This window comes from Scaptodrosophila lebanonensis, unplaced genomic scaffold, assembly GCF_003285725.1.
Source record: "Scaptodrosophila lebanonensis strain 11010-0011.00,11010-0021.00 unplaced genomic scaffold, SlebRS2 tig00001412-arrow-pilon, whole genome shotgun sequence".
Taxonomy (NCBI): domain Eukaryota; kingdom Metazoa; phylum Arthropoda; class Insecta; order Diptera; family Drosophilidae; genus Scaptodrosophila; species Scaptodrosophila lebanonensis.
Window position 1 is genome coordinate 1,334,659 of NW_022060739.1, and position 14,697 is coordinate 1,349,355.

Here is a 14,697-nt window from a genome sequence, read left to right on the forward strand (position 1 = left end):
TGGGTATCTGGTTTCATTCACGTTCTATTAGCTGGTACAAAAAGATGGTGTCAAGGCGGAATTTCTTGGGATGTCACCTTTTTCGAAACGATCATTGATTTTGCAATGAAAATAAAAATCATTCCCATTGTAGCTGCGCGAAATATTTTGTATTAATAGGTGAATTCTGTTTCAAGTTATCCTATGAATAGAGATTATCTTAAAATTCCCATTTTGAATGAAAACAATGACGATAGTTTTTTCTCGCTTCGGCTTTATTTAGATGATTTCATTTACTCAAAGGATGAGAAGGACCTTGGCATTAAATTATATATGGATGTGATTAGTACCTTGTGCTCGTCCTCAATCATGGGTAGCGCATCATCATGCTCGGGTGCACTGGCAACATATATCGGTATGTCCTTTTTCGCGAACTCCAATATAAACTGACGGCACACGCCGCAGGGCGTGATGAAGGCATCGGGATGGTAGGCAACGACAGCGCCACCCGTAAACGTTGTGTGCTCCTCACTGACGGCCTTAACCAAGGCCGTGCGCTCCGCACAACAGCTGGGTGTGAAGGCTACATTCTCTATATTGCAGCCGGTAAATATGTCGCCAGCCTTGGAGCGAAAGGCGGCGCCCACCTTGAACTTGCTGTAGGGTGCATAGGCCTTCAGGCGAGCTATTAATGCCGCTTCCACCAATTGACGTCCTTCGAAGTCTGCGGAATTATTTTATTTAAAGATTAAAAGGAAATTAATTTAGGAAGCTTGTGTTGTTACTGGACTCAATTCGTTGATAATTGTTGAGCTACCAACAGTTTTGGTAACTGTTTTGAACACATTAGCCAAGACTTGCTTTCCACAAAAAAACAAGTTGACTTTCAACAACAACTCCATAAATATTTATTATAAATCTCCACGGAACACTAAAACATAATTTTCTTAGCCGCCCAGATACTTAGCTACATTGGCAAGATAGCTGAAATTTTCTTTTGGCAGCATTAAGAGTTGATTTGTCACTTTCTTTGAATAGTAAAAAATTTAACTGCGCCATCTATGAAACATTTTTTTCGAATTAGGTTGTCCTTTTATATTCAGCTAGAATAACAATGTGTACATATTTTTGCACTATCCCTTATTGTTTTGATCGTGGCTTTTGTCTTTCAGTGCATACATATGTATGTAATTAATTGGATTAACAATTAGAAAAAGCTGCAAATTATTGCACCAGTAACTGATAAAGTTGACAAAAGTGTTATGCGCCGTATTATTAAAACTAGCAATTTGCACGAAAAGGTTCAAACAATCGAACAATAAAAATTTGGCAATAATCTTGATAATGAAATGAAGAAGCAAATTCTAAAAATATTGCTTTTTATTGAAAATGCAACAAACCACACTACTGTAGAAGGTTGTAGTAGGAAAAATAAAATTAGTCCACCAAATGGAACCTCTAGGGATATTATTCACTCATTTAAATTAGAGTATGGACGCATCTTGGTGAAACAACAACTGGTCGCTGTAAATCTTTTAGTTTTGGAGGACAAATTATAGACTATATTTAAGAAATTTTATAAATGTTAAAAAATTGTATGTCAATTTAATTACTGAAACTGCATAGAAAATGAATTATGTACATACACACAATAATAACATAATACAACTTCATATAGGCACCTAAGCTAATTATACTGTGTTACGGCTGTGTCTCTGACCGACTGCCCTTCTTGGCCAAAAACAACAACTAAACACGAGATCGAATTAATCGTGTATGAAGAACTAAAATACGCGGGCGGGCTACAATTTGAGTCTAGAATTTGACGAAAGCACGACCCTGCAGCTGTATTTGCAGATCAGCCGCTGCAATGAGTGCGAGAGCGCTGCCAAATTACAGTTTAATTTGAGCAATAGAGAGAGCGCTGCACAGGCAGCCGAGTTACATAATGTTTCTGTTACAGAGGTTTTATGCAAACGGCAAACAAAAATGTGTTATGAATTTACGTTACAAGCTTAAAGCAAATATTAATTCTATTTGGATAACTTATGTAGCTGCCGCTGCTCCGAACAATAATCTTGCGAGATTCTTTCTGTAGAAATAATTTAAAAATCGGAAGTGCCAGAAATAAAAGCTGGAGAGACTGAGAGACGAACCCATCTGTGTATTGTATGATAGTTTGTCGAATTCAATTTCCAATGTCTCTATACCACTTACCCAGCTCACAAAATCGAACGATGCATTCTGGGAGCACTTTTTTCTTAGGCGGCACAACATCTCGTCCAGACAAGCACTGACGCTTGTCCACCTCGAACTTAAGTTCGTTGAGGCGGGTCAGATACTTTTGGAGCCGCTTGCTCAGACGTTCATGGCTATTCCGTTTGGGCATTATGCCGAAGTGATTAAGAAAAAAGATTATTGGCTAGTAATTTTTTGAAAGGCGAAATCTTTAATTATCTTTTTTGACGTCCGAAACTTAAATGTAGAAAGCTTTCGACTTGCCTCTTTTGTTTTCAAAAAAGAAATCAATAAGATAGCTGGTATGGTTAGGGCTACCCTAATTGTTTATAAGGGCGTTATCAAATTAATCTTTTCTAATCGAATACGATTAGAAATGTTATATCTGTAAGACTGCCCCACCTAACTGCTATATTTGATAAGTATGGAAACTGTTTGGCAACAGATTAAAGATGGAAGTGCACAGCACGGGATCCTCATTGGCAAAGGGCGTCTCAGCAGTTCGGCCTTCTCGCGCCTGAGCCACATATATTGGCATGTCGTTGTCGCTCGTGAACTCTCTAATGAACTGACGGCAAACGCCGCAGGGCGTTGTAAATACATCCGGTTGATAGGCGACGACAGCACCCGCTAAGAATTCGCGCTCACCCTCGCTAATAGCCTTCGTCAGCGCAGTACGCTCGGCGCAGGAGGATGGCGAAAAGCAGGAATTCTCCACATTACAGCCGCTGAATATTTCTCCACGAGCTTTGCCGCGAAATGTGGCACCCACTTTGAAATTACTGTATGGCGCGTAGGCACGCAGGCGCACTGTAAAAGCCGACAGCAGCAGCTCCTGAACGTCGGCATCTGCAAACACATATGTATAGTACATAGGGGAATTGCAGCTAGTGACGTCATATTTGATATGCACTTACCCAAAGACCCATAAGTCACCACAAGTTCTGGCTTAGATGGCGTTGCGAAACGCTTGATGAGATGTGCCATAATTAAAAGAGTACGAAATCTTAGTGGTGCTAAAAAAAACTATTATGTGTATCTATAGCTTCTGGCTGTGAATATTTATTTATAATTATGTGTACAAAATTGTGGCCGAGCGAGTGTGCGTGCGCGTGTTTCTATTTCGAACGTCCGCTATCAAATGGACAAGCGTTCTCGGCTCGTTGTCAACAAGTCAGTTAGTTGGCATTTGGCGTTGGCAGCAAAAAAACAAAAAAAAAAAAAAAAACTAATAAACATGGGCAGAAACAGTCGCTGAGAGCTAACGGGTGAGCGACAGTTTTGATAAGGGGGTGTGCTCTACAAATATCAATAGAGCGGCTTTATTCATTTTACACAACACAGATCGTTAAACACATATACGTATGTACATATGTATGTATAGTTTGTGTTGTAACTTATTTGGATAATGGGAATCACATGAAATACATATTGCACAGAGTATTACACATATTATTATTGCACACAGGTACAGATCATAAAGATCAAATAAAAAATTATATTAATAGGTTGATCAATTTGTCTAAGCTATAGGCATATCCAAGAACGCTCTTCCTATTTGCCATTGTCCAAGCTAAAGCTTTTCGGAAGCAGCTCCAACACGCTGCTGCAGAGCACTCGCAATGGCAAGTTAGTGGGCTTTGCCGCATATAATGGTATATCCTTCCCGTTGATTGCGAACTCGGCCAGAAACTGCCTGCAGATGCCACATGGGGTAGTAAAGCCTTTCTCCTGCTGTGCCACCACCGCACAGGCTATAAATTCACGTTTCCCTTCGCTATATATTAATAAAAGATACATACATATGTATATGAGGTTAATTAACAATTTTTCAGGGGATGACGGGGCGAGCAATAAATGTGCACCCTCACCTAATGGCTTTTGCGGCAGCTGTGCGTTCAGCGCAAATGCTGGCGGCAAAGGCGGAATTTTCTATGTTGCAACCCGAGTAGATGGAACCGTCGCTTGTCCGCAGCGCTGCTCCCACAGCAAAATTGCTATAAGGACAATAGGCCTGGTTTCGGGCTGCCGCGGCTGCCTGTATCAGCTCCTGAACGGAAGCATCTGAAAATGCGCATTTAAAATTAGTCGAGTAACGTACTACCAAAAAATGTAAGATCATACAAGAAGAATAAGAACATTACCTAATGTATCATATTCACGCACTGAGGGATCATCACGCATGCCATTAATGTAGATCTGCGACATATTTATTATCACTATTGCTATTTGATAAGATTTACACAATTATGCGTTCCACAAGCGATCCACACAACACAGCCCAAATAACAGCTGTTGCCAGTGCTGCAAAATGTGTTGGGAAAACATCGATTGAACTCCAACACCCGCTATCAGTGACAAATGAGTTTCTGTGCGTCGGTGTGGGTGGTTTGTTGATACAGTTTTAATTTTATCAGAAAACATTCCCATAATCAAACGGAAATTTTGAACATAGTAGCAGTTATCACGACCTCCACTTTGATGACTAATATAGGTATATTCTAATATGTCATCATTATCTAGCCCTGCACAGCAAGGAACTAACAATTATCAGCAACAGCGGCAGCAAACCGATTCGGACCAGGACTTGGAGCGGCACGCAATGGGTGCGGAAGAGCAATTGGATAGTCTGCCACCAATTGACTTTGACACCGACAAATTCCCGTACTGCATTGTTTGGACGCCGATACCAGTCCTCACCTGGATTCTGCCCATGATTGGGCACATGGGAATTTGCATGTCAAACGGCGTTATTCGCGATTTTGCCGGACCCTACTTTGTGTCGGAGGATCATATGGGCTTTGGCCGTCCCACACGTTATCTACGTCTGCACCCAAAGCACGTACAGGGTGGCCGCTATGCCTGGGACGAAGGGGTTTCGAAGGCATCTGTACTATACGGCACACGGATGCATAATCTATTTTGCGACAATTGCCATTCCCACGTAGCAACAGCGCTCTGCAATATGCGCTACAAGGATAGTACGAGCTGGAATATGATTATCTTGGCCTTTTGGATTTTTGTGTGCGGCTGTTATGTTAGCATTTGGGGATTCATCAAGACATGGCTACCGTTTGCTGTGTTGGTCACAATATGCGTCTTGCTAGGTGTTTACTTTTAAGATTCATTCTTTTTATTTGCAATTAGCGCTATATAGTTGTTTATTGTCTCCTGTACGTCTAAATTGGAGCTTGAAATGCAAACAAATTTTTGTGTCATTATGTAGATAAGATTGCATGTGTCTTGCTTTGTTGGTGTGGGAATATGTTACACGATTTACTTGGTCAGACACAAAAGATAGCACTACACGTTTTTCTAAAGTCTAAAGTGTCTCAAGCATTAAAAAAAACATAAACCAAAACGATATAAAGAATTGAACTCCAGAATCAGCACATTATGGTGGTCAAATATTTGTCAATCGTTATAGAAAACATTTTTGTTTTTTCGTGAAACTAATATGTCAAAAGACCAACTGCTACTGAGCTTGTAAATAATTTGGACCGCAAGAAAAAGAGTGCAACTTGAACTAAATAAGACCTACAGAATACCAGACGAACTACCAGTACCTGGTGATGGAGGCTTAGCTGAGTGGTTTGCTGCAAATAATATTGCTTGAAAGAATAACGAATACATTTTACCAGAAAACGAATGCAACTCGAGTTTTACAAAGAACCTTGGGACAAAAAAGCAAAAAATTGTTCTTTAAGAACACCTTTATACGATCAGTTCGTAATTATAACCTACATCCAAGTATTTACAACCTATTAGCCGTAATCATTTCATATCGAACTACAATTAAATACATAAAACTAAGCTATAATTAATAACCCAATTAAATTGAACTGAATATTGCCATAAAAGGTTGACAAATAAATTAAAATGTAGAGAGAACAACTAATTTATAATAAAATTTATTAAAAATGCTTTTATAATTTTTATAGCCTGTACCCAAAGGGTGAAAGGCTATACTAGTTTTGTGCGCATGTATGTAACACACAGAAGGAGGCGTGGCAGACCCCACAAAGTATATATATTCTTGATCAGGATGAGAAGACGAGTCGATATAGCCATGTCCGTCTGTCCGTCTGACCGTCTGTCCGTCTGTCTGTATGAGCGCAAGGATCTCAGTAAGTACAAGAGCTAGGATAACCAAAATTGGTATCAAGGTTCCTATAAGCCCTAGGCAGAACGAGTTTGTTTATTTTTTCTGATATACCCCCCCGCTCCCCCGCAATTCGTATTTTTTCTTATAACTTCCGTAATTCTCGGAATTTAAAAATCAATTTTGGTAGGTACATCCAGTTAGTACTAATGTGTCCGTGTGCCAAATTTCATCATGATTGGTCAATTCTGAAGAAAGTTATAGCCATAAGTAAAATCGCTGCTCATGCGCTGCCTGCTGCTCTGTCGGCAGCGCTGCCCGCAGCTATTGTTGTTGTTTCTGCTTTTGTTCAACTTTGTGCTGCATACATACACGCATATAAACACGCATAGGTACGTGATGTAAATGTATGCTGTTTAAACTGAACATAAACATGTATTCTAATTTAATTTAATTTAATTAATTATTTTAATTAATTAATTCATTCATTTTTTTTAATAATTTAATTTTTTTTTTTTTATTTTTATTTTTTAATTTTTCCTTTTTGTGGAGAGTACAGGCTATTTTACTGTCGGGCTTGCTCGACTGTAGCGTTCTATCTTGTTTATTTTAATTTTCTTGTTTATTATCTAAAAACTAGCTCTATAATAGATTAACTTTACTTCTCTTTAATAGAAACATAAGCTAAATAAGATTTTCATACATACATATGTACTTCAATTTTCTAACGCCTCTTAGGGTTTATTCCTATTATTATTTCCAATAATAGCAATATCTTTTTGAAATCGAATTTTCTTTATGTTCTGGGAGCCAAACACCTTTATGTACACTTTCCTCGACTTGCTAATGATTTATAAAACACTAAAATGGGCCAAAAATCCTGCCTGCCTAATCAGTGGACCCTTTCAGTGAAGGATATATTTGTTGTGTCTTGTACACAAATAATTTACTAGCTTTTGTTCGAAAGGAGCGAAAATGTTAGAATATCGCTTATAAAAATGCTTCTACTTTCAAAGATTTGGGAAATCTGTAAACAATATCTGCATCAAAATTATTACATTGTCCGTTCGATAAACCAACATCAAACATTTTTAAGATATTTTATTTAAATAGCAATTAAACAAATAAAGTTTTTTTGCACATTCTACTGCTTTCTTTGGCACATTTAAATTCCAATTTGAAATGCAGAGAAAATGCTTTTAAGCACATATTGGAGTATGTGTGTGTGATTGAGTTTTACTTTGGTGGAATGGGATGAGCTAATCATCTACAGCCCGATTGACTTCATCGGCCACTTCCAGCAGCTTCTTCCACTGTGTAATGGACAAGGAGATACCCTTTTTGCCGGGCAATATTTCTCCGTCTTTTTCGTAGAATTCGCGTATGTCCACCATCTTACGTCCACGGAACTCGTTAATGCGCACTTGACGCAGTTTCTCCAAAGTCCAGGATGTCGCGCCATCACCGCCACTGTCTTTGGCGGGAGCAGAAGCGGGCTTACCGGCTTCTTTGCCTTTCTTGCTTGGCGGTGGCTGATTGCGCTGTGAATTAACAGTTGTAGGTAAAATTTATATTGGTAATTATAAAACGTACATCATCTGGACCACTGTCGCTGTCCGATGAAGAGGGCGCCGGTTTTTTCTTGCTAATTTTTGGCATTTTTATTCGCGAACTTCTACACTTTACAATTCTAATCTTACAAGTTTGCAAATTGGCGCATAAATCACAATAGAAAACAAGCGGACCGCGTTTTACATTCACAGTTAGACGCAAGTTGTTTAAAGAATCAGTTCGGAGCTAGTTCAATTCACAATAGCATTAGCTGTCAGAGCCTGCTGATTTGTATTTGACAGAGAAAATTGTACGTCGCCGTTGTCTTAGCATTCGATTTAGTATCAGTGCAAGCGCGAAGGAATATTAACCGTAGTATTTAGTGGGAGAAATAGTTACCAATTTCTTGCATTAATATTAACGCGTACTATACTTGGAACATTGCTAATTGGCGGAGACAGAGTGCACATCGAAGAAGCAACATTTCACAGCTATATTAATTTCACGAATCGAACAAAAGAGAAACTTTTTTTTTGCGTGTCACCCTTGTGTCGTCTGCAGAAATATTTGTTACGTTTTTAACAAAATGCAAAAGAAATTTATGTGTTAACTGTTTAGTGCCAGCAGATCAGAGACACACGCCAAGTACATCAAGTTGTTGTGGTGAGGGTGCTGTTGAAAGGGACAAAACAGGTAAGATTTGTATCCACATTGCCCTCACATATGTTGTTTTACTCATTCATCCCTTCCCTATACATGAAAGTTGTAGGCGTGTCATCATTGCATCTGATTTTGTCGGTCGATCTTCGCCTATATCTATTGTTGTCTAGCAAGGAAATGCGCAGATTTCATTCGCTGGCACCCTCTCTTCGTTCCTCTCCCCCACAATGGGCACTCGCCTCGTTTTGATTGAAGACAGCAATTGGCGATGATTGTTTATGCAGTGTGCAGGCCCATGAATTATTGCTTCCCAGTTATATAAGAAAACAAGGCTTCACTTTTATTGCAGTGCGTAGCTCCCATGCGTCTAAACACACTCCCCTACATCTGCATTTACCTCTGATTGCGTCGTAGGCTGGTGCATATTAAACTATAAATAGATCAATAGCTTGCTGCTGCTTAGACCCTAAATTTGGCATGGGCTTCTTGAATTTGCCATAGGTCAGTGCTGCAATTATGTTTCCCATATTTCCCCTTCCGTGTCAACTTGATAGATGAGTTGACTAGTGCGTAGTTTGTTTTTGGTGGCTAAAGACAGTGGCACAAAGAAATAAAGCTATTTAGACCCATTGTCTTGTCTTCTGTTGTCTTGTCTTGTCTCGTCTTGCCTTGCCTTGCCTTGCACTCATGAACTTGACGTTGACCGCTGGACTTTTGTTTATTTTTTAAATGCGCGCAATCATCTCATACTAGACCGACACTCTCACAGCTCCTGATCGCTCTCATTCTTATTTTCGTTCTCATTTTCATTCTCTTGTTGTCGTTGGTTCGTTAACCTGCGCATAGGCGACATCAACGCGTATACCGTACGTAAATACGCAACAAGCAATTAAAATTTAAAACAACTGCGCAACTTGGAACTTGAAAAGTGGTGCGGAGATGCCGGAAGAGGAGCCACCACAGAAGCCCATGGAGCAGGAGGAGGGACAGCAACAGCAGCAATCCAACGAAGCTGCCACAGAACCACAAAAGCCTCAGCAAGAAACACAAGCTGCAGAGCCATCCATCGCCCCCACGCCTTGTGTCATGGCTGAGCTTACGCCCGAAGAGGTAAGCATAAGAAATACGTCACATTTAAAACTATAAACCATACTAACAAATCTGCAAATTCACAGATACGGGAACGTCGTTTACGCACTTTGAGCGCGCGCAGCAATTCTACAGTGCTGCCCCCCACAGTACAGCCAAAGAGTGTCGAGAAGTCCAGATCACAGAGCAATGTTATTAGAGAGTCTCGATTGGTGCGTGCTTGCCTGGCCAGTTCATCGGCTCCAGAAGGCAATAACAGCACTACCATTATCAGTGAGAAGACAAACACAGCGGGCTGGCCTGGGGACATGGATGTGGAAATGAAATCGGTAGCCTCTACACCCGTACAAGATGTGGAAATGAAGCCAACGTCTGCCATGTCCATAAATATCGATGAGACGGTCAAAAGCGCCGGAGCATCTGAAGATGTAGCTTCTGCCGTTGTTTCCACTTCATCACCGGACTCTTCGACCAAATCCGTTGAACGCTCACCAGCTGATGGGCCACAGAAATCTGTGGATGAACGCAATGAGTTAATGCTGTCGCGTATTTTGAATGCCTCCTGGAATGAGTTCTGCAATGGCTCCATTATATGTGCACATACTGCAAGTTTCTTGGAGCAATATCCAGATATGCGTTTCGACTTTGAGCCCATTATCGCAAACGTGCTGCTGGAAACGGTGCTGAAGATTTACAACGATGAGCTAGAGGACAGTTGCAAAAGAGATGGCGACGATGGCATGGGCACAGGAACTGAGAATACCGACGACAAGGAGTTCTCTTCTGCCAAAAAGATCAAGAGTGACGACACCGAGGTGCAGGAGATACTGGCAAATGCTGTGGAGAATATAGTCAGTGGCGACAGTGTTGCCGACGATACCTCGCGCTCTGTCTCTTCTGCTGGCGGAAACGACGCTTTGGCCACTGATGCTTGTATGGCGCCCACAGTGCTAAATTGCACAACCACATCTAAGCACAAAGTCATGTATCATCTGATCAAGTGTCACTCGAGCTGGCAGAAAGAAATGAGTGGAAATCAGAGTGAGTTGCCCGAAGAACGAGAGAAGATTGGACAGGCGCTTAAACTGGCGCAGAAGCATATTATGCGCATGGTTGTGCTGGTGCTAACAGATCGCATATACCAGCATTTGTACGTCCAGCTGGATCAGTCCACGCTGCTTGAACTTATGTACTTGAATCGTGTGAGCGAATCGTTTTTGACAGATCTAATGACTCATACATACCAGGCACAGGAGGACTTTAACACCATCTTCGGGCAAGTGCTACGCGGTCTTTTCACTGGAATGCAGCGCAACATCTGTGCATCCAAGATCAATACTCAGCAAATTGATTGGCTCGCTAAATTGATTGTGATTAGGGTGGGAAATGCACGACCAATTGCCGATCTAGTTGCTAGGCAGCCAAATTTTATACCGCCCATTTGTACAAAAATACCTGGACGAGAGATTGTGAAATGCAGCTTTCTGGGGCCGTTTCTCTCCGTTTCATTGTTTGCCGAGGAGAATGTCAAATTTGCCGAATATATAACCAAGATTAAGTTGGAGGATGTGCCCTACGCGCGTCTTCGTTGGGTGAGTAAAATCTATATCAAAAACTTGAAATTTAAGCCTTGAAAGTGAAATGAACATTTTTCTGTATTCTATATCCTTCCTTAAAGCTATAATTAACGCTACTCCACTTTCATTATTTTACAGGAATTACTTTCAATGCGTCTGCAAATGCACACAGTTTTTCATTCGCTTTGCGTGAACAGCAGTAGCCGTCCCAAGACTCTCGAATACATTTCTCATATCTTTCGAAACAACGAGCGTCGCGTTCAGTTTGCCAGCGACGAGAAGCTTCTGGCGCGTGACGGCTTCGTAATTAATCTGATGACAGTTTTGCAACAGCTATCGGTTAAGATTAATCTGGATCGCATCGAGCCAAATTTCCCCTATTACAAAAACTCACTTGTGCACATTGAGGGCGATACAAAGATACGTTTTAGTGAGGAGCAGTATAAGAGTTTTGTGGAACGCGAATTTCCTCAACCGGTTGACAATGCCAATTTCCATACGCAATGCTGGTTCTTGACACTGCAAGCACATCACCTGGGCTATCTGCCTGCCATACAACGCCATCGCCAGAAGGTGCGCGCCATCAAGGAGCTTCAAAAGCTGATTGATGAATTGGACCGAACCAAGCCACATTGGGTGAACACACGGTATGCCAGTAGAAACACTCAGTTCAAGGAACGCTGGGAGAAGCAGCTGCGCAAACTAAATCGGTAAACCCAATCCATATTTCTTGCACTACTTATTCCTCTTACACATTTTCTCTCCTTGACAGCTCTAAGACTTGCAGCGAGATCACCTTGCTGGATCCTGCACTGCTTCAGCATTGCACTGAGTTCTACTCGACCGTATGCGAGTTCATGCTATACCAGTTCGAGGGGCGACCCATTGAGGGCAAGTTCATCTCGAAGGTGCCGGTACAGAAATTGAAGCCGACTGATGCATTTTCCGCCCTGCCCGAATGGTATATCGATGATATAGCTGAGTTCATACTATTTGCCATGCAACACGCAAATGTGGACATTCGACAAGGCATCGATCATTCGATCATCACATGGTTGCTCACCTGCGTGTGTGCATCCCATCTCATCAAGAATCCCTACGTTACTGCCAAACTGGTGGAGGTCATGTTTGTGTTCTCACTAAAGCCAACCAATTCGGTTAACACAGCGGTATGTTTTTAGTTTCTTTCACACAGATTACAATTCCATGTATGCTTAATATCGGTCTCTCTTGCAGATGTGGAACCACGAATTAGCGCAAAATGCGCTGGTCTGCGCCCTCATGAGATTCTATGTGGATGTAGAGACGACTGGACAAAGCACTGAATTTTACGATAAGTTTACCATAAGGTGAGTCGTTTCTTCCACAAAATGTGCTATATATATATAAGTCAAGTCAATTATCTTTTGCGACCCATCTACTCCATTTCTCCGTGATATTTATCTCACCCAGAAGTCTGTCATTGATTTCAGACCGATACTGAGTAATTGTCCCGCTATGCTCTACGCACTACCCCGAGTGACGCCTTATACGGCATTCTGGGAATACTTACAATACAGCTGATGGGAAAGATGAATGCCACGCTGGCGGCTCTTCGCATGAGAGAAACCAACCAATAGTCAGAAGAATGTTTTGGGCATGACAAAATCCTGAAAGGAAATGTCATTATCCCCTCAGTCACTGACTACTGCACACCCAAGGAGTGCCTCCACACTCCTTTTTATACATACTCTTTAGAAAATACTGGAATTTTGGCCCACCAGGCCCCAGCAACTCTATCAAAGTCTTCACAACGGTTCTAAGCTAGACAACTGCGTACCATTTCCTCTCTCCTTCCAGAGAAAGAAACGAATGAACGAATGATTTTTTTTCCTTTTTCTCTGCATAGTCAGAAATTGCTCCAATTAATTCTGTCGGCCACCCAAAAACAGAGCTTATATTGAGTCTGAATTTGAGCTTATGGATAAGTCTCGGTTAATATTGAATGGTTTCTTAGAGATAGAAGTCTTGCTCGCAGCGATAAGGGTCGCTACAACGCCTGTTTCTTAAAAAGAAGACAACAAGAAAGGTATATATATTTTTAATGTTTTTGCAGATACCACATCAGCCATCTGTTCAAATCCATGTGGGAGAATCCCATACATCGCCAAGCTGTGATCCACGAGTCGCGTGTCAGCAATCAGTTCGTCAAGTTTGTCAACATGTTGATGAATGATACAACCTTTTTGCTCGACGAATGCCTGGAGAATTTGAAGCGTATACATCAGACGCAGCAGCTGATGTCTGACAAACAAAACTGGGGCTCAATGACCCCGGAGCAGCAACAGACACGTCTCACCCAACTGGGCACGGATGAGAGACAGTGCCGTTCCTATCTGACGCTAGCGCGCGAGACGGTTGATCTGTTTCACTATTTGACTGTAAGTAGATGAGACTATAGAGTATATCGCAGATCTTGAGTTATAGCATTTTTTAACGTTTAGAGCGACATTAAGGAGCCCTTCATGCGAGACGAGCTTGTTGATCGCCTTAGCTCGATGTTGAATTTCAATCTAACACAACTAGCTGGACCCAAATGCAACGATCTTAAAGTTAAGAACCCAACCAAGTATGGCTGGGAGCCGCGTAGCCTTCTGGCCCAGATCTTTGACATATATCTGCACCTAGACTGTGATAGGTTCGCTCAGGCTCTGGCCGCCGACGAGCGCTCCTTTGACATAAACATATGCAACGAAGCGGCCTCACGTATCAAGCGCCTGACGCTGCGTTCTGCGGTCGAGGTTGAACGTTTCCGTGCGCTCATCCAGCGTGCGCATGAAATCTATGGTAAGTCGCAGGCATTATATTTGCAAATCGAGACCAATTCTAATGATTCCCCCGTTTTAAACTCAAAGTTGCCAACCAACAGACTGAAGATGAGTGTGCAGATGCGCCCGATGAATTCAAAGATCCGCTCATGGACACACTCATGTCCGATCCCGTTGTGCTGCCGTCGGGCACTGTTATGGATCGCTCTATAATCACAAGGCATTTGCTAAATAGCTGCACCGATCCATTCAATAGACAGCCACTCACCGAGGACATGTTGGTGCCGAATATTGAGCTGAAAGAGCGCATCGATGCCTGGCGCAAGGAGCAGCGCTTCAAGCGTCAAAAGGGTCAGAATAATGGCTAAAATGGCAGCCAGAGTGGATGTTACGAGCGCTGATAAAGTAGATTTAAGTATAAAAATATATTTAATATATAGTTGATATGGAGCTGCTATTTTCGTGACGGTGGAGGCTCCTAAAAAGCAGGGCTTTTCTGAATGCAGATTCACGTTCGATTAGTCGATATGAATCGATAGTGGAATCTAATCTAGTATGGCAAAGGGCTGGAAATGTAGCGGCAACGGAATGACAGACAGACCTGTTCTAGTCAATTGGTCCAAGAACAAATTCTAAGAATACAACCCTGCCATCTGGGAGTTCGGCACAGCCCTGCGAAACCGAAAGTAGTCCT

The 14,697-nt window shown here is 41.7% G+C and overlaps 6 protein-coding genes across 6 annotated transcripts; 2 read left to right on the forward strand and 4 right to left on the reverse strand.

The window, feature by feature from the left end:
- Positions 1-233: 233 nt before the first annotated feature.
- On the reverse strand, positions 234-2,404 carry LOC115631840 (cytidine deaminase). The gene is made up of 2 exons (XM_030528683.1): positions 2,197-2,404; positions 234-703 (listed from the first exon to the last, which is right to left on the reverse strand). Exons 1-2 carry the CDS (start codon positions 2,366-2,368, stop codon positions 273-275), a joined length of 603 nt encoding a protein of 200 aa, XP_030384543.1. The 5' UTR covers positions 2,369-2,404; the 3' UTR covers positions 234-272.
- A 214-nt stretch (positions 2,405-2,618) lies between these two features.
- On the reverse strand, positions 2,619-3,389 carry LOC115631615 (cytidine deaminase-like). The gene is made up of 2 exons (XM_030528420.1): positions 3,135-3,389; positions 2,619-3,066 (listed from the first exon to the last, which is right to left on the reverse strand). Exons 1-2 carry the CDS (start codon positions 3,202-3,204, stop codon positions 2,627-2,629), a joined length of 510 nt encoding a protein of 169 aa, XP_030384280.1. The 5' UTR covers positions 3,205-3,389; the 3' UTR covers positions 2,619-2,626.
- Positions 3,390-3,646: 257 nt separating this feature from the next.
- Positions 3,647-4,491, reverse strand: LOC115631616 (cytidine deaminase). Its single transcript, XM_030528421.1, has 3 exons — positions 4,362-4,491; positions 4,089-4,281; positions 3,647-3,994 (listed from the first exon to the last, which is right to left on the reverse strand). The coding sequence occupies exons 1-3, from the start codon at positions 4,423-4,425 to the stop codon at positions 3,772-3,774; spliced, it is 480 nt and encodes a 159-aa protein (XP_030384281.1). The 5' UTR covers positions 4,426-4,491; the 3' UTR covers positions 3,647-3,771.
- A 122-nt stretch (positions 4,492-4,613) lies between these two features.
- Positions 4,614-5,447, forward strand: LOC115631560 (transmembrane protein 222). The gene has a single exon (XM_030528351.1). It carries the CDS (start codon positions 4,724-4,726, stop codon positions 5,336-5,338), a length of 615 nt encoding a protein of 204 aa, XP_030384211.1. The 5' UTR covers positions 4,614-4,723; the 3' UTR covers positions 5,339-5,447.
- A 1,957-nt stretch (positions 5,448-7,404) lies between these two features.
- LOC115631769 (RNA polymerase II transcriptional coactivator) lies at positions 7,405-8,059 on the reverse strand. Its single transcript, XM_030528604.1, has 2 exons — positions 7,913-8,059; positions 7,405-7,860 (listed from the first exon to the last, which is right to left on the reverse strand). Exons 1-2 carry the CDS (start codon positions 7,976-7,978, stop codon positions 7,579-7,581), a joined length of 348 nt encoding a protein of 115 aa, XP_030384464.1. The 5' UTR covers positions 7,979-8,059; the 3' UTR covers positions 7,405-7,578.
- Positions 8,060-8,210: 151 nt separating this feature from the next.
- On the forward strand, positions 8,211-14,453 carry LOC115631060 (ubiquitin conjugation factor E4 B). The gene is made up of 9 exons (XM_030527699.1): positions 8,211-8,563; positions 9,377-9,640; positions 9,706-11,211; positions 11,335-11,906; positions 11,969-12,365; positions 12,433-12,545; positions 13,292-13,616; positions 13,680-14,022; positions 14,091-14,453. The coding sequence occupies exons 2-9, from the start codon at positions 9,470-9,472 to the stop codon at positions 14,369-14,371; spliced, it is 3,708 nt and encodes a 1,235-aa protein (XP_030383559.1). The 5' UTR covers positions 8,211-8,563; positions 9,377-9,469; the 3' UTR covers positions 14,372-14,453.
- Positions 14,454-14,697: the final 244 nt, after the last annotated feature.